Source organism: Hemibagrus wyckioides, linkage group LG25 (assembly GCF_019097595.1).
Source record: "Hemibagrus wyckioides isolate EC202008001 linkage group LG25, SWU_Hwy_1.0, whole genome shotgun sequence".
Taxonomy (NCBI): domain Eukaryota; kingdom Metazoa; phylum Chordata; class Actinopteri; order Siluriformes; family Bagridae; genus Hemibagrus; species Hemibagrus wyckioides.
In genome coordinates this window covers 7,801,525-7,821,828 of record NC_080734.1, presented here as the reverse complement: position 1 = coordinate 7,821,828, position 20,304 = coordinate 7,801,525, and the positions used below count along the sequence as shown (strand labels likewise).

Sequence of the window (20,304 nt, the reverse complement as noted above, 5' to 3'; positions counted from 1 at the left end):
ATCTCATTTTATACAACTGACTATTTAAGGGATAAGGGCCTTGCTCAATGGTCCAGCAGTGGCAATCCTGGGATTTGAACTCACAACATATCAATCAGTAGTATAACATCTTAACCACTGAGCTACCACATCTCTCTCCCCTGGATTACTGTCTCTGCAAAAGACAGGCATGAGGGTAGAGCAGATCGCATGTGTTTACAAGGGTATGGCCCCTTCCTGTTCCAACATGACTGCACACCAGTGCACAATGCAAGGTCCATAAAGACATGGATGAGTGAGTTTGGTGTGGAGGGACTTGACTGGCCTGCACAGAGTCCTGACCTCAACCTGATAGAACACCTTTAGGATAAATTAGAGCAGAGACTGTGACCTTCTCGTCCAACATCAGTGCCTGACCTTACAAATGTGCTTCTAGAGGAATGGTCAAAAATTCCCATAAACACACTCCTAAACCTTGTGGAAATCCTTTCCAGAAGAGTTGAAGCTGTTATAGCTGCAAAGGGCAGGCAAACTCCATATTACATTCATGTGCATGTCCCAAAACTTTTGCCAATACAGTGTATGAGTTTTAGTAAAGAGGTTTTGCCCCTTTAATTTAAAAAAGCAAAACATGCTGTATTTTCCTTGATGCATTTAAATTCTACATCCAATCACAAATCAGTAGCCGTTCTATTTAATGGCGAGATTTTTATAATAACAATGAAAGCTAGACATTCATTTTTAGTGGTGTGTAATAAAGCCGAATTGTACAATTCTTGAATCTTTTAATTTTTTTGCTATGCTGATATTCAACCCTTTTATACTCATAGCTCCAAAATTAAAGAAGCTACAAATCGAAATTCTTTGGGACTTTTAATAAAAACATTTCTTTAATGTATAAAAATGCTGCTTGAGTTCATGCTTGAATGTTCACCAGTGTAGTATATAAGAGAGGGAATTAAAACCCGTAACTGGAAGATCACTTTAACTACGTGTCCTGATTATGGCAGAGAGACACTGTTACTCTTAATCGTTCATTGTGGTCATTGTGTGAAACTTTGCACCACCATTCACCGTTATTTCAGTCAGTAGCTGAGAGGAGATCTCGCTCAGTGCATCACCACAGGCCACGTGCATGCCGCTGTCTAGACCGAATAAATGGAGCCAATAAGTGGAGTTTGGCCGCAAGCTTCAGGGTCAACGGAGCGAATATTTACTCCGTCCCCCTCCCCCAACACACAAAAACAAGAGCGGTGAACAGATGTGAGAGTCGATAAAAAGGGCATTTAAAGTGTCTCACTGTGAGCATCACATCAATCTTTTTTTCACAAGCTGAGAAGAAAGAGAAGGAGACAGAATAAAGACGTATTAAGGAAGATTCCCTGGAAAAGAGCGAGAGAGAGAGAGAGAGAATTTACATCATCAGGAACTTTTAACTCAAGAAACTTTTTCTGGAGAACGTGAAATTTCTAGAAATTTCTCTTTTCCACCAGGGGAAATTTTCATTTATTTTCTACAAAGTGGTTACTTTTCTGCTAAGGTGGATTATGACTAAACTGGAATTCTCTGACCTTTTCTTTAACGTTTTTATGAACCTTTGTTCAGCCATGAGGCAATTAGTAAAGCTTTGTTTTAGGTCAGAGCTGGTGAGGCATGACGAGTAGTGAAACCTCCCCTCCCCTGTTAACAAAAAGGAAAGTCTGAAGTGTGTTTTTTTTTTTTTCACTCAAAAGCGTGAGGTTACACTGCCTGCTTAAGTTGTTTTACAAATATATTAAAATTAATTTCATACTTTCATACAAAGTTAAAAAGTAATTCTTCATATGAAAGAAATATGTAACATCATTTGTACCCTGCTTGGTACAGTGTGGTACCTGTTTTTCCAGAGATTGCGACGGTCAAGCTGTTGTTCACCTGATCTGCTTGGTATTTAGATGGCACTTAAAAACAGTAGAGTAAAAAGCCGAATAAAGGAATTACAAATAAATGGAAAGAAACCAATAATTCCTAGTAGCATTAACAAATCTTTATTAGAGGCAGTTCTGTGAGGAATGTGAATGTAAACCTGTTGGGTAAAATTTATATTGATCCAAGATAGCAAACTGAAATTGGGCTAAAATCAGACATTCTGTTGGGACAATCTTTGGTGCCATTGTTGGCCCGATTTAATTTTGTCCATTGGGTCAATGCTGGACCTCCAGGACTGAAAGATTTTAACCATCATTTAATGCACCTTGGCAGTTTTGAGCCAGGATTAGGTAGACAAATGTTGGCAGGGTTGTTTATCACACAAGTCACAAGTCTGATATAAAATTATTCAGGATGATGTTGGCTTTCAGTGTGACACCATTACATGCTTATGAACAAGCAATCTCAGAAAGCAGAAATGGGTTTGATATCCACCATTTACTTCAAAGACAGAAGCATTTGTGTGAAAAAAATTGTTTTGTAAATTTTTTATGAAAGTATTGGCCCTTGTAGGCTGGGTAAAAACAGAAAAACTACAAATTCTTAAAGCAGAGTGTCTACTTTCATATGAGCTTCATATTAACCACCACTGTGGAGTGAAATCCAGTGGTGAACATGGACACAACAAAACAGAGACATTCTTTGGTAAGAAGTGTTAATTATAACCCTCTTAAGAAGCTAACCTTCTTCCATGATAAATTTTTTATTTGTAGTTCTCAGCACTTGTATATTGTGTGTATAGCAGTAGTTCTAGCACCCTCATGTTTATCTGCACTTCTCCGTCTGTCTCTCTATGTAAGTGAATGACCTCATAACTGTCAACCGCTGCATTTTGAAGGATTTTAGCCCAACGCTGTTCTCAGTAGGGTAAAAAATATTTCAGCGAGGAGCTCAACGTTCCAAAGCAAATATCTTCTATTGACTCATCGCCTCTGTGTTTGCTTTAACACTCTTACGCTGTCGAAATAGGCAAGTCCTTTAGCGCCGTCGCTGAAAGATACTCTTTGTGTAACGTCTCCCTCTCTGTCTCTCTCAGGACTGGATGACAGTCTCCAGCAGTACATCACCAGCTTTGAAAAGGAGAAGATTGATGGCCAGCAGCTGTTGAAGATCTCCCACCAGGACCTGGAGGAGCTTTCTGTTAGCCGTGTTGGGCACCAGGAGCTCATCCTAGAAGCGGTGGATCTTCTCTGTGCTTTGGTTCGTATCATAACCACATGTTTTAACTCAGGAAAATCTGATCTGTGCGGTCAATCAGTCATGCTGCTAGGGCCCCCTGTCCTGTCAGATGAAGTGTTTAAACAGGGTCATGTGTTTGTACTGCATTTAGGGGCGAATTCCACATGAAAGCCCAAACTCTTGTGGTATGACTTTAGCCGTCAAAATTTCAGAGACTCACCATTTGTCTTTTCTCGTCTATTGAGAGCTTGATCATTTTATTCTCGCTTCCACCATTATGCCGTCTTTACACTGGCTGTGTAAAGGACATAAAGGTTGAGTGCTGAGAGTTGAATTGTTAGCATCACTCATTAACTAGCTTAAAACAGTTTATGCAAATTATGTTAAATTTAAGCCATTAAGCAATTAAGTAAATACTATTTTTAATTACACAAAAGTATCCATTGTTTATCTAACATTAACTAGCTTCTAAACAAATTTGGCTAGCTATTGTTAGAAGGTTAACACCAGTTATCCTAGTTATCATTAGTTATCCAAACTTCTTATGAGAGAGAAATGAGGTACACATTTTTGTCTAAAAAACTAGCTCTGTTTATGAACTGATTGCTAATGTTAAATGAACTAATTTACTGTGTAATTAAACATTTTAGCCAGGGTGATTAGCAAGCGATATCTAATGTTAGATACACTTAATCAGTGTTAGATAACCAAACAACTTAGCTGACTAATATTAGGTAAACTAATTTATTGTGCAGTTAAAAACTAGATAATCGCTAATGTTAGGTGAAGTAATATACTGTGCAATAAAAACATCGAAGTTAAATAGTAGGCTATTGCTAATGTTAGATAAACTAACTTAATGTGTAATTAAAAGCAGTATCCTGATTAACTTGCAAGTTGTAACTAACATTAAATAGGCTGCATAAATAAAACTAATATTTTGCTAGCAAACTAACTAAATTCTTTTATTGCATAAATAAATCCATGAGCCAAGTCCACTAGCAAGCTAAGTATCTTAAGATAAACTATATTGTCTTTTGTAATTAAAACCAGGAGCTGAGCTTGCTAGCAAACTGTTTAATCTAAGCTATTTTACTAGCTAGCTTAGCTAACAAGCAGTATTCTCATCAAAACAGAGGAGCCAAATGAAAGACTTGTGATGGTGCCATGTGATCAAGTTTACACATGGCTGACCAAATGTAATGTCAGCTCCACCCTTATTGACCCAGGGACACCTGTCGAGAGATAAAACCAGAGTGAGTCTATCTAGTGGTGCCTGTAACACGCCGTGTTCACATCAGGTCTTTATACTATACAGTCTCCAGTATATTTGTAGGAGAAGGAAAGCTTTGTGGAGTTGAACACCTCGTAATTAAGGTACTTTTACAGCATTAGCGACTAAAATATAGACTAATGTGCGGCACTGTGGCTGAATTAGAAGCACGGCAGCCTGAAACATAAACACAAACACTGTTTTCTGACTGTTAAAGTGAGCTCTGTGCCAGCTGTGGGGTCTAATTGGTAGGTGGAGAAGGTTGACAGGAAAGAAGGGATTTCCCTGACACATCTTCCACTCAGCACACTCGTTCTCTCTAGTTTACTGGAGCTCTGTTGCTTTCTAGAGGTTCAGGATTTATGGAAAATGACTCACATCGACCATGTGAAGTTTTTTTTTACTGCTTTATTTAAACCATGTGCACTCTGTGTAGTTGATATTCTTGTAATTGATATGAATTGATATTGACATTGCTTTATATGTGTAGTAAGTGTAGGTTTGACACAAGACTTGCTATAATGGAAAAAGTGCAGTATTTGAATTACAGTGGAACCTCGGCATATGAATGCCCTTTCATTACGAATTAAGAATTGAAATTTTGCAAGAAATTTGCATCAGTATACGAAGCATTTTTGTAATACGAATGAACCAAACGCTGGCTAAGTTGTGCATACGTCCGGGAGCCGTTCATGGGATGCTTGGCTTGGGTCAGTTCTTTGTAAGCAGTCATACAGTTTATATACGCTTCGTATTGGTAATATTGGTAATATTTTTGGGTGGCTGGAACGGATTATCTGCATTTACATTATTTCTTATGAGAAAATTAATTTCGCATTTTGCCTTAAAAACTCACTTCCAGAACGAATTAAATCCATATGCCATACAGTGTTTCCACTGTATACTGAAATCAATATCAGATCATAATTATAAACCGGTTACTAATTCAAATATTTACAATAATTAAATAATAAATAATAAATAATAATAAATAATAATAATAAAATATTATTATTTATAATAATAATATTTAAGCAAATAGACAGGATTAGAGTGACCACATGCCTTTTGTCCAGACTATATTAACCCAGGATCTATAAAAAAAAATCCCCAGGTGCTCTAGTATTTCATTGGTTTTATTATTCAGGATAAAATTGTAGGCTGGCCTCTATTACTGGCGGACAATTTTAAATAAATATCAAAAAATTTGTCAATTATGTGGGAAGGACAGTGCTCATCTCTCTCTTCTCAATCAGAATAATGTAAGGATTTCTGTTAACTCATGTGTACAGTATATGACAGAATATCCTCTGGGCAGGTCCAGCATGTCGGTGATGGTTCACAAAAAAATATTCGTCTTCTCAGGTTGGCTCCAGGTTGGTAGTTGTGCTGTGATGAGGTAGAACTGGCTTGTGGGTAGGAATTTCTGGGAGCAGTTACTTAAACTGGGAATAAAGCCCATTTTGCTCTCAGTGTCTAGGCAGATTAATGAGGTTAGACTAGATGGCTAATGTTCCTCTATTGTAGTTATGACTTTAAATCAGTAGTTTTAACTCAGTAATCAGTAGTTGTGATTTTAAACCAATTGTAATAACTTTAAACCAGTAGATATGACATTAAACCAATAATTATGACTTTAAACCAAAAGTTATGACGATAAATCATTAGTTATGTGTTTCTGTCATCTCTGGTTATGACTTTAAACCAACAGCTATGACTTTAAACCAGTAGTTTTGACTCTAAATCAGAGGCTGTGTCTTTAAGTACGTAGTGTTGACTTAAAACAAATAGTTATGATGTCAAACCAGTGGTTATGCCTTTCTGTCATTAGTAGTTTTGACTTCAAAACTTCATCAAAGCTTATGACTTTAAATCAGTAGTTGTTACTGATTATTTCCAGTAGTTATGGCTTACTGACCACATTTCCTAATGTTGGACAGAATATATCCCCATTGGTCTGATTTTGAAGATAACTAGGGGACTCCCGCTGCACCAAGGACCACAATTCAATGATTGTCATAATTCCTTGGCATTTGTGCTGATTAAATTTTGTTTGCCAGACTGACCTGTATCATGTTGTGTTGTGTATAGTGTGTAAAAAAGAACAGCGCAGAACGTGAGACATCAGACTTTTGAACATGGCGATGGAGTAATGTGCGTATTCTAGTGTGGACTCTAACAATTAAACTGACATTGTTGTACCAGTGTAGTGAAGTCATCAGTTGCCTTGACAGCAGTGTTCATCACATGAATAACCATTTCCAATAGGTCAGTAAGTGTCCATGAGACTGAAGGAAATGAGCTGATAGCACTACATATGGAGCTGAAATAGAGATTGCACACTCCGGCTAGAACAGGGACGGGAACGAGGTGGAGGAACGTTCTGAAAGATAACTGTTGGAGAGCAGGAAACAGATGTGACCCACCCACCTGTCAGGCAGACCTCCACCCTGCTCTCACACAAACACATATATATAGGCACAAACACACTGTGCATAGGCAGGAAAGCGTGTCATGCCATTGTTTCGGCAGTTTCCTTCTGCTGGCGTCAGATGACTTTTTCTGCTTGTTGCTCATGTGCAAGTGGGAAAACTGCACCGTTTCTATACAACTACTGCCTAAATATAGCTGCATTTGCACTTCAGAATCATTAGGACCTATACCTCTTTGCCTTTTCTTTTTTTTTTTTGTTTGTTTCTTTTTATTTAGGCAGTTCTTGAGAAGCAGGGAAACAAAGCAATTAAGTCAGCTTTGTCTTTGTGCTCAGACTTGGCATCTATAGGATATTTTAGGGGTAAATCCATGCTATGTCCTAGTTTTGAGCTATGTCCTGTAAATGAGAATCAGTTACTAAATTTATTCGGTCATTTCTACATTCATTCTTCTTCAGTAATCACTTAATCTTGGGCACTAGGCTGGAAAACACCTAGGATAGAACGTCACTCTATTGCAGGACACCCAACTCACGCTCTTTTAATCCCAGAGGCATGTTTGTCACTTGTTAGCCACTCCATCTACCAGCATCTTTGTGTGGGGAACCTGACATAGGGAAAACATGTGAAACTCTACACAGGTAACGGCAGCCAGCAGAGAGTATTAGCCAGTAAACAGAGTAAGGACAACAGGAAGTAAACAAAAAGAATGTTATTTATTACCTACTGTACATAAATGTTAAACTGCCAACCACTTACTTTGTCTTCTAACTTCGACCATCACTTTGGCTTGCAGTGTGTGTGTGTATGTGTTATTCCCATTATGAGGAAACCCAGACTAGATACTTCAGACATCAATTGACTGCACTGTCGACAATCAGCTGTCTCACTATCTCACCCCAAACAACCTTAGGATCCTAAAATCTCTGGCTTCAAAGTGGCCCATTCTATAGAAACTGCAAGAAACGTGAAAGTATAGAAACTTGTGGCCATAACTGAGGAGCTCCATGCCTCTAGATCAGTCTAATTAGTCCTCATCTGACACACAGACTCTCTTGTTCATCCTCATGAGTCCTCTTCGTGACACTTCAAAGCACTCGCTCTGGATAAGGATGTCAAATGCCATAAATGTAAATGTTTGTTTGTGTGTGTGTGTGTGTGCCTTTCCCCAAACAGTGATTACAGCAGCCAGACGGAGCAGAAATCTCTTTTCTGTCTTCTGACAGTGTGTTGAGAGACTCATTCTCAGATCTACACATCTGTCAGTTCATTCACTCAGACGCTGATAAACCTTTCTGTGCAGAGATATTATTCTTTTGTTCTGTATAAAAGTTTCGCTAAAGCTGAACTGATGAGTTAACCAGAAATGTAACCCGCATATAAACAATAATCATGATCAAATCATGTAAATTCATGTTTGTGCAACTAGGAAATAAATTTCAGTTTTCTATACATTTTTAAATTGATTTCTATTATTTATCAACTACTGCTTAATTAAAATACAGCAGTTTAACCTGTGCATGTTTGTCTTTCCCATGTATCAGGACACAGCTTTGTATTAATGTAAAAATCAAATGATGAATAATAAATGTTGAGCTTCGAAATGAATTCAGCTTTAAAGCATTACACCGTCAATTACGGCATACAGATCGAATTTTATTGCAGATAACGTTTCAAGAGCAGCTCGATGAAATAAACGTCGGAATAAAGGACTGTCTATAAATCTTGAACAAACAGCTCACTCATCATATTCCCTCCATGATGTATGTACGCTTTCAGGACGTTATTATACTGTGTGCATCAGATATTGTTCTGGAAGGAGCATGGTGCAAAAAAAACAACTCACAATAGATAGGATTACATGGAGCTAAGATGCTTTATAATACAGCACATAGTGAATGGGACAAGAGCATCATTAGGATAAACTTGGTTTCATAATGTGCAAAAGTTCAGCAGAAACATTGTGCAGTCCTGGATGGAGGAAAGAGTGACCTCAGTTATATTCTACACTGGATGGGTCTTATGTTCCTGATATATTGCCGTTTCCCTCCCAGACATTGTCTGTAAAATATAGTGCTACTATAACTTAGAGGACACATTTGATCTCTTGCCTCTCTGCAGGAAATGATGCTGCTGCTACTTCTTGGAAAAGAAGATAGTCTTGAAGGTCCAGGTGACATCCTTTGCATTGTGTGCACCAAGAAACAAGGTCCTTCTGAAGTCAATAATCATCTCTATTTTTGCAGCGACGTAAAGCAGCGGTCAGAATAACGCAAGCAAAATGTGACTGGTGAAAAAGAGCTGATTCAGATTAATAGGGAAGGAGATGTGAGCGCTAAAGGATGAACAAACCGATGTCTACTGATGACACTGATGTGATAAAGTGTCAAAGAATATCAAATGTAATAAATTATTGTTTGTGTTTAGAAACTAATATCCAGTTTCACCTGAAGACAAGTAGTCCAGTAGTGAAGAAGTTTATTATACTCTTTGCTCGGCTTCCTAATTACACACTTGAATATTTACAGTAATAACAAGCTTCACGATGGAACAGTTAAAAGAGACGAAAGCCATCTTTAAAAAGAAATCACTGTACATAATTAAATGTCCGCAAATCTCTTTCTACTTAACATACATAGACTCTCATTTCATTAGATAGATAGATAGATAGATAGATAGATAGATAGATAGATAGATAGATAGATAGATAGATAGATAGATAGATAGATAGATAGATAGATAGATAGATAGATAGATAGATAGATCGATCCTGAAGGAAATTCCATGGTTCCATGGATTAAATCTCGGGCATACCTTCTGTGCTGACCGTATTCAGTCCTTGTTTACTTTACTCTGAATTCCTTCAGTATTACAGCCAAGGTTGTTGTTTTGCTGTTTTCTGCCAGATGCTGATTTGGTTGCTGCTGTTTATCAACACTGAAATTCCTGGCATGCTGAGGACACACTGATATTTAAAATGGTCCTTTTTTGTTGGTTATACATTCATTAGTGTGAGGCATGAATCAGTCAGCATGAATTACTCTGAATAGATCCATGTTTGTTGCCTGTTCATGACTGAACAATTGAGATACAGTAGATTTCATTTGAAATTGCTTATCATGAAAATGCTGACTGGAAATTCACACGCAAGAAGCCGGGCTCAGATTATATCAGTGGTATTGTACTGAACAGCTGTTCCATGTTCCATTTTTGCTTCTGATCATGACTTGAACCAAAATATTGTAAATTAGCTTTTCATAACATTCCTAAACTCTCTAAAGTGTTATTTCTTTCATTATTGCTGCTTGATATAGTAATAAAACACAGTGAGCAAACATAATGCATTCTTGCTACAGTTTCAAAGTCCATCACATAGTTCAAGTAGAGACATATTTTAAATCATGTGATTTGAGCTGGTTGAGTTTTTAGGTTGAAGGTCATGTGAATGACCCGTTCTTGACTCTGTCTCAGAGCATTATTAACCAGCCACCGTGTTTGCTTTAGTCTGCTAATGTGCACTTGAGTGCCCAAAGGAATTTCATTTCAAAGGTTTCAGACACTGATAAGTCCGGTATGTGATAGTGAGGAGATTATGTAATTATTAGTCATAATTTGTTTGATCTTATTGTAAGAATGGATGCACTCTTTATAGAACTATGGCATTGAGACTGAAAATCTGAAGACCTTAGTTGGCCGGATGAGAGCTGCTTCTAATAACCTGCAGAACTGCGCTTCAGAGAGGAGGAGAAGCCCGTCACATGACAGCAGTACTTCAAACAAACCACCCAACGAGTTCCTGACAGCAGTGGTGGAGCTTATAGGAGCAGCCAAGTGTATGCTGGCCTGGCTGGACAGGTACATGAGAAATACATGTTGATTTTTATGATTTTCACAGGAACAGAGGCCTCACCTCGTCCACTAAGATAAACAGTAAAAGAGGCCACGCTTCCTTTACTAAGACAGACAAGGAGAGAGGCCACACCTCCTTTACTAAGACAGACAGGGAGAGAGGCCACACCTCCTTTACTAAGACAGACAGGGAGAGAGGCCACCCCTCTTTTACTAAGACAGACAGAAACAGAGGCCACGCCTCCTTTACTAAAACTAACAGAACAGAGGCCACGCCTCCTTTACTAAGACAGACAGGAACAGAGGCCACACCTCCTTTACTAAGAAAGACAGCCAGAAAGGCCTCACCTTGTCCACTAAGATAAACAGTAAAAGAGGCCACCCCTCCTTTACTAAGACAGACAGGGAGAGATCCTCCTTTGCTGTCCTTAACATAATCCTGATATTCTGTTATAAAGATTATTCCAATACAGACTCTAATGCTGCTTGCTCAGACTTGAGACGACGCATTCCATAAGCTGAAGCTAAAACAGGAATGTTCCTCCTCTGTACTGATTAAACCTTGTATGTATTCTCCTCTGTCAGGACACCTCTGACAGGCATCAGTGACTTCAACTCCATCAAGAACAGGATCATCCAGCTGTGCTTGGAGCTCACCACCACTGTGCAGAAGGTCTGCAGCCTGAACTCTCTCAATACATACTGTATACATGAGGATATCTCAAACACTCTGTAACAACAATTTGGCTAAAGGTTTGTAGATAATCACGTGCATATGTTATCCTTCCACAATGCTGGAATCGCACAGTTACATAAGATTTATTAGTCTGCTGTAGCACCTTCACTGCAATTTACACAGTGAGGTCCATAAATACATAGTTTGCCATGGTTAGAGTGGAAGAACTCAAGTAGCCTGTTCAGAGGCTTGTCCACAACCCCACTGAACACTTTTGGGATGAAATGGAACATCAACTGCATCCCAGGCCTCTACACCCAACAGCAGCGCATGACCTCACTAATGCTGGAGCGAATCTCCACAGCCACACTACAACATCTACAGTAGTAAAAAGTCTTTCCAGAACTGTGGAGGTTATTAAAAGCACAGGAGGATGAACATGGAATGGGATTTTCAAAATGCACATATTGGGGTGTGATGATCAGGTGCCCACAAACTTTTTGCCGTGTAGTTTTACAGTATATTTAACAAATCTTTTAACACAGGATTACCAGCCTATTAGAGCACAGAAGACACAATTTAGAGAGCAAGTTAAGAGCAATACTTCATGAACCACTCGATGAACTAGTCAATATTCTAAAAGTTTCCCTCTGAGTCTTCCCTGCAACTATCCTGGACTACTGTTTTCCAAACAATGCAAGCTGACCTCTAGTATAAGTAACATTTATAATGCCGCCTAATTGTACCTAATGATTCAATATTAAGACACGCCATAAAGATTTAAAGGTGCAGTAGGTATGATTAGCTTTTTTTTTTTTTTTTTTTACAGATTATGTTTCTAATGGTAGATTCAACAATTGAATAATTCCTGCTCATGTTCATGAAGCTCCACCACCAGGATCTTAAGTGGTCTGTAAAATGAATAGTAGGAACAGTAAGGAAAAATCAGCTATTCCACCTTTAAATGCGCATGAAAGATGCTGATATCTGTTTGTTTGCTTCTGATGATTCGACTGTGTTTATCGTTCCTCATTTCCTTCCTGTGGAAAAGATGCAGCGATGTGGAGTCTCATTACGTATTCTGTCTTTAATTGCAGGACTGTGCTGTGTATGAAATGGAAGAGAAGATACTGGAAGTGGTGAGTCTCTTTTTTTTAAAGGGATTTTCAGTAATCTGTATCCATCACATCCATAGCGTATACTGAATAAATCATAACGGATCCATATTAAAAGAATCATCCTCTGTTCTTGAAAAGGTGAAGCCGAACAGGAAGGTGTGTCCGGCTCTATTGTTTAATCAGCAGAGCAGTAGGATGTTTTCCTCTGGCTTGTGCCTGAGTATCCTGTGTTATATAACGCAGCCTCTGAAGTCCCTCACGTCCTCGATTCAGATTTAGTCCCCAACTCACGATTCGGATTGAGTTTGTGGTTCCCACCGTAGATAACCTTTGATCCCACCCCGAAATTCCAGGGATTCCAGGTCCACAAAATTTTTACACGTCTGACTGATTGTGCGTGTTTAAATAGATCCAGAAAGGTGGAGAATTGCAGACCATTGTTCGGACGAACCCTAGCGGCAGTGTCCCATGGAGTCAAACAAAGCAATGTCAGCTTCCCGTAACAATGCGTCTCAGCAGTGGCTCGTGACCAGAGATTTGGGTTGTGCAGGAGAACATTGCTAATGACATCAAACAAAATTAGGTTGAGAACCTATCACACTTGGTTTATGCTATAGGCTTGTGTCTAGTGAATTATTTGAGAAAAACAGCCATAACAGAGGAAGTCCATAATGTACAGCATGCAGTCTAGCAGCTTGTTTTGAGTGCTTGAAGTTTGTTCAGCTGTGTTCAGTACCTCAGGTATTTTTCCTGTTCACAACAAGAATCACACAGAAGAGTTGATATCATTAAACGGGGTTGCCAGGTCAGGCCTTATCAAAATTCACACAAATTTCTTGAATGGAGATTATAATAAATTCAGGCAATGGAAAAGATACATTCTGAGATACTGTTTGCAATTTCTGCAAGTTTGCAGAAATTTATTAGACTTCATTCAGATTATTTTCTATAAATAAAGATTTTGCTATGCAAGGAATTTTAAACTAACCCAAAATTTTCTGCGCCTACCCCAAACAAAGGGGCAGTGTGATTCCCACCCCACTTTTCCCCACTCTTACTCTCATGGCCAAGCCACAGATGTGTCTCCGTTGTAAAGGTTTTTGTATTAGATTTAAAACATAATTACATGTCACATCCTTGATTGATGATTTTTGACTGCCTAATGTTTTCATACCAATAAACAGAAACAAATAATTCAACACAATTCAGTTGAATTCAGCACTTTAAACAATGGACATTGTCTCATGAAAAAAAAATAGAACAAAAATTCCAAGGTTTACTATTAGATTTATATTTAAATTAATATTTATATTTATCTCTAATGAGGAAGCCTGGGGGGACTGTAATCTCTGTAATCTGTATCTAACACTCTAAGTCTGGTTTGTGTTAGGCCAAATCACACCATTCTCTACTGTCATTACCTTCCTCACCCTTTTCCACTAATATACTAAGCAAGCTAATGACTGAGGCCAACTAAATAGCTAGCTAGCACATAGCAGTCCGGTTATAAAGTCTTTATCAAGCTTAAGACATTGAAAACAAATCTATTTTAGATGTGTTGGAAAATAACTAAAGTTACACTGAAGTAACATCAATTTTTATGGCTTCTGCAAGGTTTTGAAACATCACCATTGTGACATAAATCCTGATCACTGAACTAACAGAACATTTCTACTTGTAACGTGGAGAACAAGAATCTTCTTGTAATCATGGTGAAGATGGTTAAGAGTACTTCTGTAACTTCTGTAATCTGTGTTATGGAGCAGGCTTGTATTTATCCATATTTTCTGGTTGATTATAAAGAAGGCTGTTTCTCTCAGGCTCGTGTTTTAACCGGAGTCTGTGAGGCGACCAGGAGGACGACCTTTGACCCCTTGAAGAGCCGCACTACCTGTCTGGAGGAGGTTCACATCACTGATGTCAAACCTGAAGAGGGACTAGTAAGCTAACACAACCCACATATTCCATATGTTACAGATATTACAGAGAGCATTGCTCTTATTGCTCCAGCAGTTTAATGGATTAATTGTGGTTTTTTCTATAAGGGAATGTACATCAAGTCCACATACGACGGGCTGCATGTGATCACGGGAACCACAGAAAATGTAAGTGACATGTCGATCCTTTACATTGGAGCCTTTTTTACTGTCATCCATCTGCATCTGAATCTTATCTCAAGCCTGGTTCTCTCTATGCAGTCTCCAGCAGACAGAACTCAGCACATCCACGCCGGAGACGAAGTGGTGCAGGTCAACCGGCAGACAGTGGTCAGTCCCTCGGACGTTCTCATGCTGATAAACAAAAGAGGAAGAAAGAAAAAGTGTAGTGCTTGGAACTGATAAGATAATTCTGTGAATTTCTGTTTTATCACTATTGTTTTATCAAAGTGCAGTTAAAGGAACCGGTTGGTTTAAAATTAGTGTACACTATATTGTTTTCCCCACATGAAGTTCCCATATGGGGAAGTAGTAGCTTAGTGATTAAGGTGTTGGCCTACTGACTGGAAGGTTGTGAGTTTGAATCCCAGGTCCACCAAGCTGCCACGACTGGGCCCTTGAGCAAGGCCACAAATTGCTTAGTTGTAGAAAGAACAAAACTCTGCACACACAGGGTCAAAGCAGGAACCCTTACTGCAAGGCAAAGGTGCAAAGCAACTGTGCTAACCATTTATCCATTGTGTCCTCTGCTCTGTTATATCAAAAACTCAATAAGCAAATCTGCTTGAAATATTGAACGACTTCCTTTATTTGTAAGCCATGTTAGCCTTGTAGCTCTAAAAACCTAAAGAAAACAAATCTTCTGGATCCAACAATATTAAGTTCACTTAATATTTTGTCACACCGGATATGAATGAGAAAAAAAATAAAACCCCTACTGTTTCATATTGATGGTCTGCACCAGTCCAGCTTCTCAGTTAAAAAGTTGATGAATGAATAGCTCTGGTTTTTGTTGTTATTCTGTGAGACTCAGCAGGTTTTGTGGTGTATTTCAGGTGGGCTGGCATCTGAAGAACCTCGTTTCTAAAATGAAGGAGAATCCCCATAGTGTGGTGCTTACGCTGAAGAAGAGGCCTTCGGGAACGGGAAACTTCACTCCCGCTCCACTGAAGAACCTGCGCTGGAAACCTCCGGCTGTGCAGGTCAGTATTACTAATCATATCTGGACCAGTTATAGGTTAGAGTTTTATATTTCCCAGTCCAGTCTACTGGTGTGTTATACATTAAAGAGAGTTTGTGATGTTGATTTTAAATAGATCTTGCACCTGAAATGTAATACTCGGCATGGTTTGTTTATTTATTTATTTATTTATTTATTTATTTATTTATTTATTTAAATAAGGATCTCTGATTCAATCCTAAACTCCATGTGGGTTTCCTCCGGGTTGCCAGGTTAGTTTACAGGATGCTGAGCATTCCACTCCAATGTACAGCATGTCTACAGTGTCTGCTGCTTTACCCTTGTACCCGGAGTACTGAATGTTATTGTCGTCTCTTGTGGGCGTGTCTTGCTTAGCTGTTTCGATAACTGACAATCGGCAGTTAAACTGTATAAATTTATACATTTCACCTCATTGCTGTTGTTCATTGTGTTTTAATATTACAGTAAAGACAAGGAAACAAGACATGTTTTTCATTGGTTTTAAAAAAACAACTAAATGGAACTAAACCCAAGTAGGAAGTTAGACGCGAGAGTAGCAAATACCTGCGCGGAATATCAGGTTATCATTGCGGTTGGATTTGTGTGGGAAATTTACTGGAGTGCATTATAACAACTCATTATCTAACTCAAGTAGTTTCTTCCTCATATCGTCTCAGGGAGTTTCCCTTGCCACTGTTGCCCCTGGCTTGCTCATTAGGTACAGATTAAAATTTTATCATTTACATTGTGAATTTTTCTATTCTTGTAAGACAGTGAAGGCTCAACTTGTCACTTTACTGCTTGCGAGGTCATACACGGGTTTAAGAGTCTGGTCACATTAGACTTCGAATTAAAGTTTAACTAAGAAACAGTATCTGTAAATGCTTTAAATAGTTCCCTTTTCCTAACAAAAGGAACCTAAAGTGCCAGGTCATTGTGAGGTACTTCACGTCATTGATGGTGCAACAGGATAACCTCTACAGGAACGAATGCTAATTTGAAAAAAAAAAAAACCATTAAATACATTTTGTGTGAAAATTATAAACCACAAGCAGCCTCTGATGGCTCCAATCCTTACACTACATGACATAGGGTAGGAATTGCTGAATCAAATATCCATGTGTATTCCATGTGATTTGATACACACACACACACACACACGCCTTAGGGAATTAGTCTGCACTATATTTGAAAGTCTTTCATCCTGTGATGTATTGATACACACATTTTGTGGCTGTCATGTCATTGTTTTGATTTGGCACGAGAACAGAAATCCCCTTTACCACCCAGGATAGATGCTAACTAGGGGCTTTCTACATGCCACACAGAAGACAATGAGACCCTTAACACCATGAACTCGCCCTCATACAGTCTCCTTGTCTCACACACACACACACAAACCCACTTTACACATGACTCACGATGTGCGTGCACAATGGGAGTGTGTGTTGGAGTGATGGCGGGTTCCTACACTTCAGGATGTGTGTTTATCCCTGATTAAGTTTCGGCTCTAAATGTCAGGAGTCTATTGATTTTGTTAAGCTGGCTTTAGTGCTTTCTATACGCACTTCGCTCCTCACGCGCCTTTTTTTGAAAGGTCACACTGTGCATCACATCCCATTTAAGTTTAATATGGGTTTTTATCACAAGCATTTCTGTTTTAGGTTTGGAAAGAGTGAGTTGTTGATGTATTTGTTAATCAGAGGTGCGGATAGGACACATCTGATGAGGGGATAAAATTGTACTGAGAAACAAGATTCTCAGAATATCCAAACACACACACACACACTCTTAATTTCTCCATGCTGCCTCCACACAAACATGGATGGCACTGGATGACAAACACTATTGTCATCTCCCAGTAAACCAATATCACAGGGCAGGGTTCAGTGTTACAGGAAAATAATCAAACAACAAGGTGGTGTGATGTGGCCTGATGTCAGCAGAATTCCTGATACCATCCCAGAATTCATTATTTCCATGATACAAATCCCACTGGAGTATAAAAGAATTTTTATTCCTCTTATACCACAACACACTGTGCTCCTAATCCATTTATAGCAATAATATCTTTAATATTCAGAATATTCTGTTCTATTGTTTGGCATCACTGCCAAAGCAAATAAGTGTGTAATGGTTTACACAATGGTTCAATTACATGAAGCCTTGCAGCTATAAGCTTTATTAGAAACTTTGGATAGCAAACATGTCCTGACTGATCGACTAAATTTAGAGTAGAATGGAAGAAAGCTTTTAAGCTGAAACAGCACTGAAAGAGCTCTTAATGAGTCTAATTTATGTTTTGTGTTAATTGTAGAGTGCTCCTCCTGGTCATACTGCTCACTCGTCCAATGTAGAAAGCTTGGCTAAGAAAGAGAAGCCAGCCATTTTGGACCTGTACTTACCTCCACCTCCAGCTGTGCCTTACACACCACGGTGAGTGTCTGCTTGATTGACTTATAGGTTATAGGATGACAAGGTGGCGTGATGCAGCCTGACACGACCTTACATTACATTAGGATGTGTATTTACCGGCACATCCCAAAATGTTTCATTCCTCTTATACCACAGCCCTTTGACAATTCTAATAATATCTTTTAGTTCTTAAAGAATTACAAGATACATTTAATCTATTACATTTATTGTTGTGGAACATCCATGAGCAAGGTTAGTTCTTCAATCAACACCTTCAACAGTGCTGTGATATAAATGATCAGATCTAATATTACATCATGTCTGAACAGGGATGTGAAGGACGGCGCATGTCCACAGGTCAGAATGAGGCAAAAAGCTCCCGAATCCCCGAACTCGTCTCTGGACCGAGCTGCTAGACGACGCTCTAATCTCATAGACTACGTCAGCAAACCCAACGTCTGCATCTCTCCTCCAGAGCCCGTCATCCCACAGGCCCAACTCCGCCAGCGCACGCCCTCCAGAGGTCAGAGCCACAAACACATGAACACCTGTTCAGCTTTAATGTCCTGTAACTAACATATACCTTAGCCCAATATAACATGTACGCCATACCTTCCTCTACTGTAAATACCATATGCCTTAATTAATAATAATAATAATAATAATAATAATAAAGGGATATAAATTATTTATTTAAGTGCTTTGTTTGGTTTTTATATACTCATTGAAAAGAATTAATTAATTCATTTACTCATTATTATTAATATATATTTTTTTATTAATTATCTTTACATTATTATTAATTATCTTTACATTGTGTACAAAAATGTATTTATATGTAAGATTTTTTTTTGCTTATTTGTTTCTTTTTTCTGCATTTTACTCATTTTCACACACCTTTTCGGAGCAAGCTGTTAAAAATCAATTTTACAAATAAATTTGACTTTTATTAATGGTCTAATAGTCTAATGTATTCAAACAGAAGGCAAACACAAAAAATATGCCAGGTGCTAGCGCATTTTCTCATTAAATATCAAGCTTACATGATAACGTGACTGCTGAAAGCGTTTGCTTGTGTCTTAATGTGCTTGGAAAAGTGGGCCTGATATCAGCACAGTGATAACATTGTGAGATTTATGTGTTTGCAAAAGTACTAATCGGGTCTAATTAGAGCTGTGTGTGTGTGTGTGTGTGTATGTGTGTGTGTATGTGTGTGCTGCAGGGAAGCCGCGACCCGTGTCTATGCCTGCAGACACGTGCGTGGGCCTGTCTGATTCCCCCTGGGCTTTAGGAAGGAAAGGTAAGAGCAAACAGCACACAGCGCTCTTCTACACGGAGCACCTACCCTCCATTTCTCCATGAAATCATTTGGAAAAAATACTTTCACCCGAAGCAACATGAAACTCAGGTCAAATCCAGTCTACGTGAGTCTAAGCAGGTGGATGTTATACATTTTGGAAAATATTACTGTGTATAATTGATTGAGATCTAGAAACACTTTCCATACTGCACCATTAAAGCTAACAATGTCCAACAATCCAGATCAGTTAGCACTGAACAGAAGTGCTGAACATACAATACAACATAGGATAACGTAGGTAGTATGGGATTACATTTGACCTTTTGGTATATGGTTATTGTTAGTGATGTGCAGTGACCGATGTTGGGGATCTTGTTCAGCTTTAATGTCCTGTAACTAATATATAAACCTCAGCAGCTATATAACATGTACCCCACACTTTCCTCTACTGCAAATACCACATAATTGGACTTAATTGCCCAGACTTGATAATAATAATAATAATAATAATAATAATAATAATAATAATAATACTTTGTACTATTATTATTATTATTATTATTATTATTATTATTATTATTATTATTATTATTATTTAAAAAGGATATTATAGCCATTTTTAAATTATTTATTTATTTTAACACACCTCAAAACATGAATTATATTTGAATGAAAACATGAATGGAATGATTCTAATGGAAAAGCCCATGGTACTGTATAGAACATTTATTTGGATGTTTTTCACTGCCAGTGTGGCCTGATCATCACGATTTATCTCTTGGTCTAAGGTTTGTTTTGATCTAATCTTGGTTTTTAACATAAGCCTTGCACTCATCATAAGCATAAGCAACATTCATCTTATTTGATCATGTTATCAGTTGATCAAGTAGAGCTCTCCTGCCCTACTTACTTGATTGTCTACACCAGGGATGTCCAATCTTATCCACAAAGGGTCTGCTCGGTTGGAATGGAAACCT

General features: G+C 38.4%; 1 protein-coding gene across 1 annotated transcript in view; it reads left to right on the top strand.

Annotated features, from left to right (window-relative positions):
- The window catches only part of LOC131345563 (connector enhancer of kinase suppressor of ras 3-like), a 47,465-nt gene that overhangs the window by 14,016 nt on the left and 13,145 nt on the right, over nt 1–20,304 (top strand). The window contains exons 2-12 of the mRNA XM_058378502.1: nt 2,984–3,147; nt 10,484–10,686; nt 11,266–11,353; nt 12,454–12,495; nt 14,295–14,414; nt 14,520–14,579; nt 14,673–14,741; nt 15,467–15,613; nt 17,930–18,048; nt 18,357–18,550; nt 19,250–19,327. Of these exons, the coding sequence (XP_058234485.1) occupies nt 2,984–3,147; nt 10,484–10,686; nt 11,266–11,353; nt 12,454–12,495; nt 14,295–14,414; nt 14,520–14,579; nt 14,673–14,741; nt 15,467–15,613; nt 17,930–18,048; nt 18,357–18,550; nt 19,250–19,327 (1,284 nt within the window). The remainder of the gene's footprint in view (nt 1–2,983; nt 3,148–10,483; nt 10,687–11,265; nt 11,354–12,453; nt 12,496–14,294; nt 14,415–14,519; nt 14,580–14,672; nt 14,742–15,466; nt 15,614–17,929; nt 18,049–18,356; nt 18,551–19,249; nt 19,328–20,304) is intronic.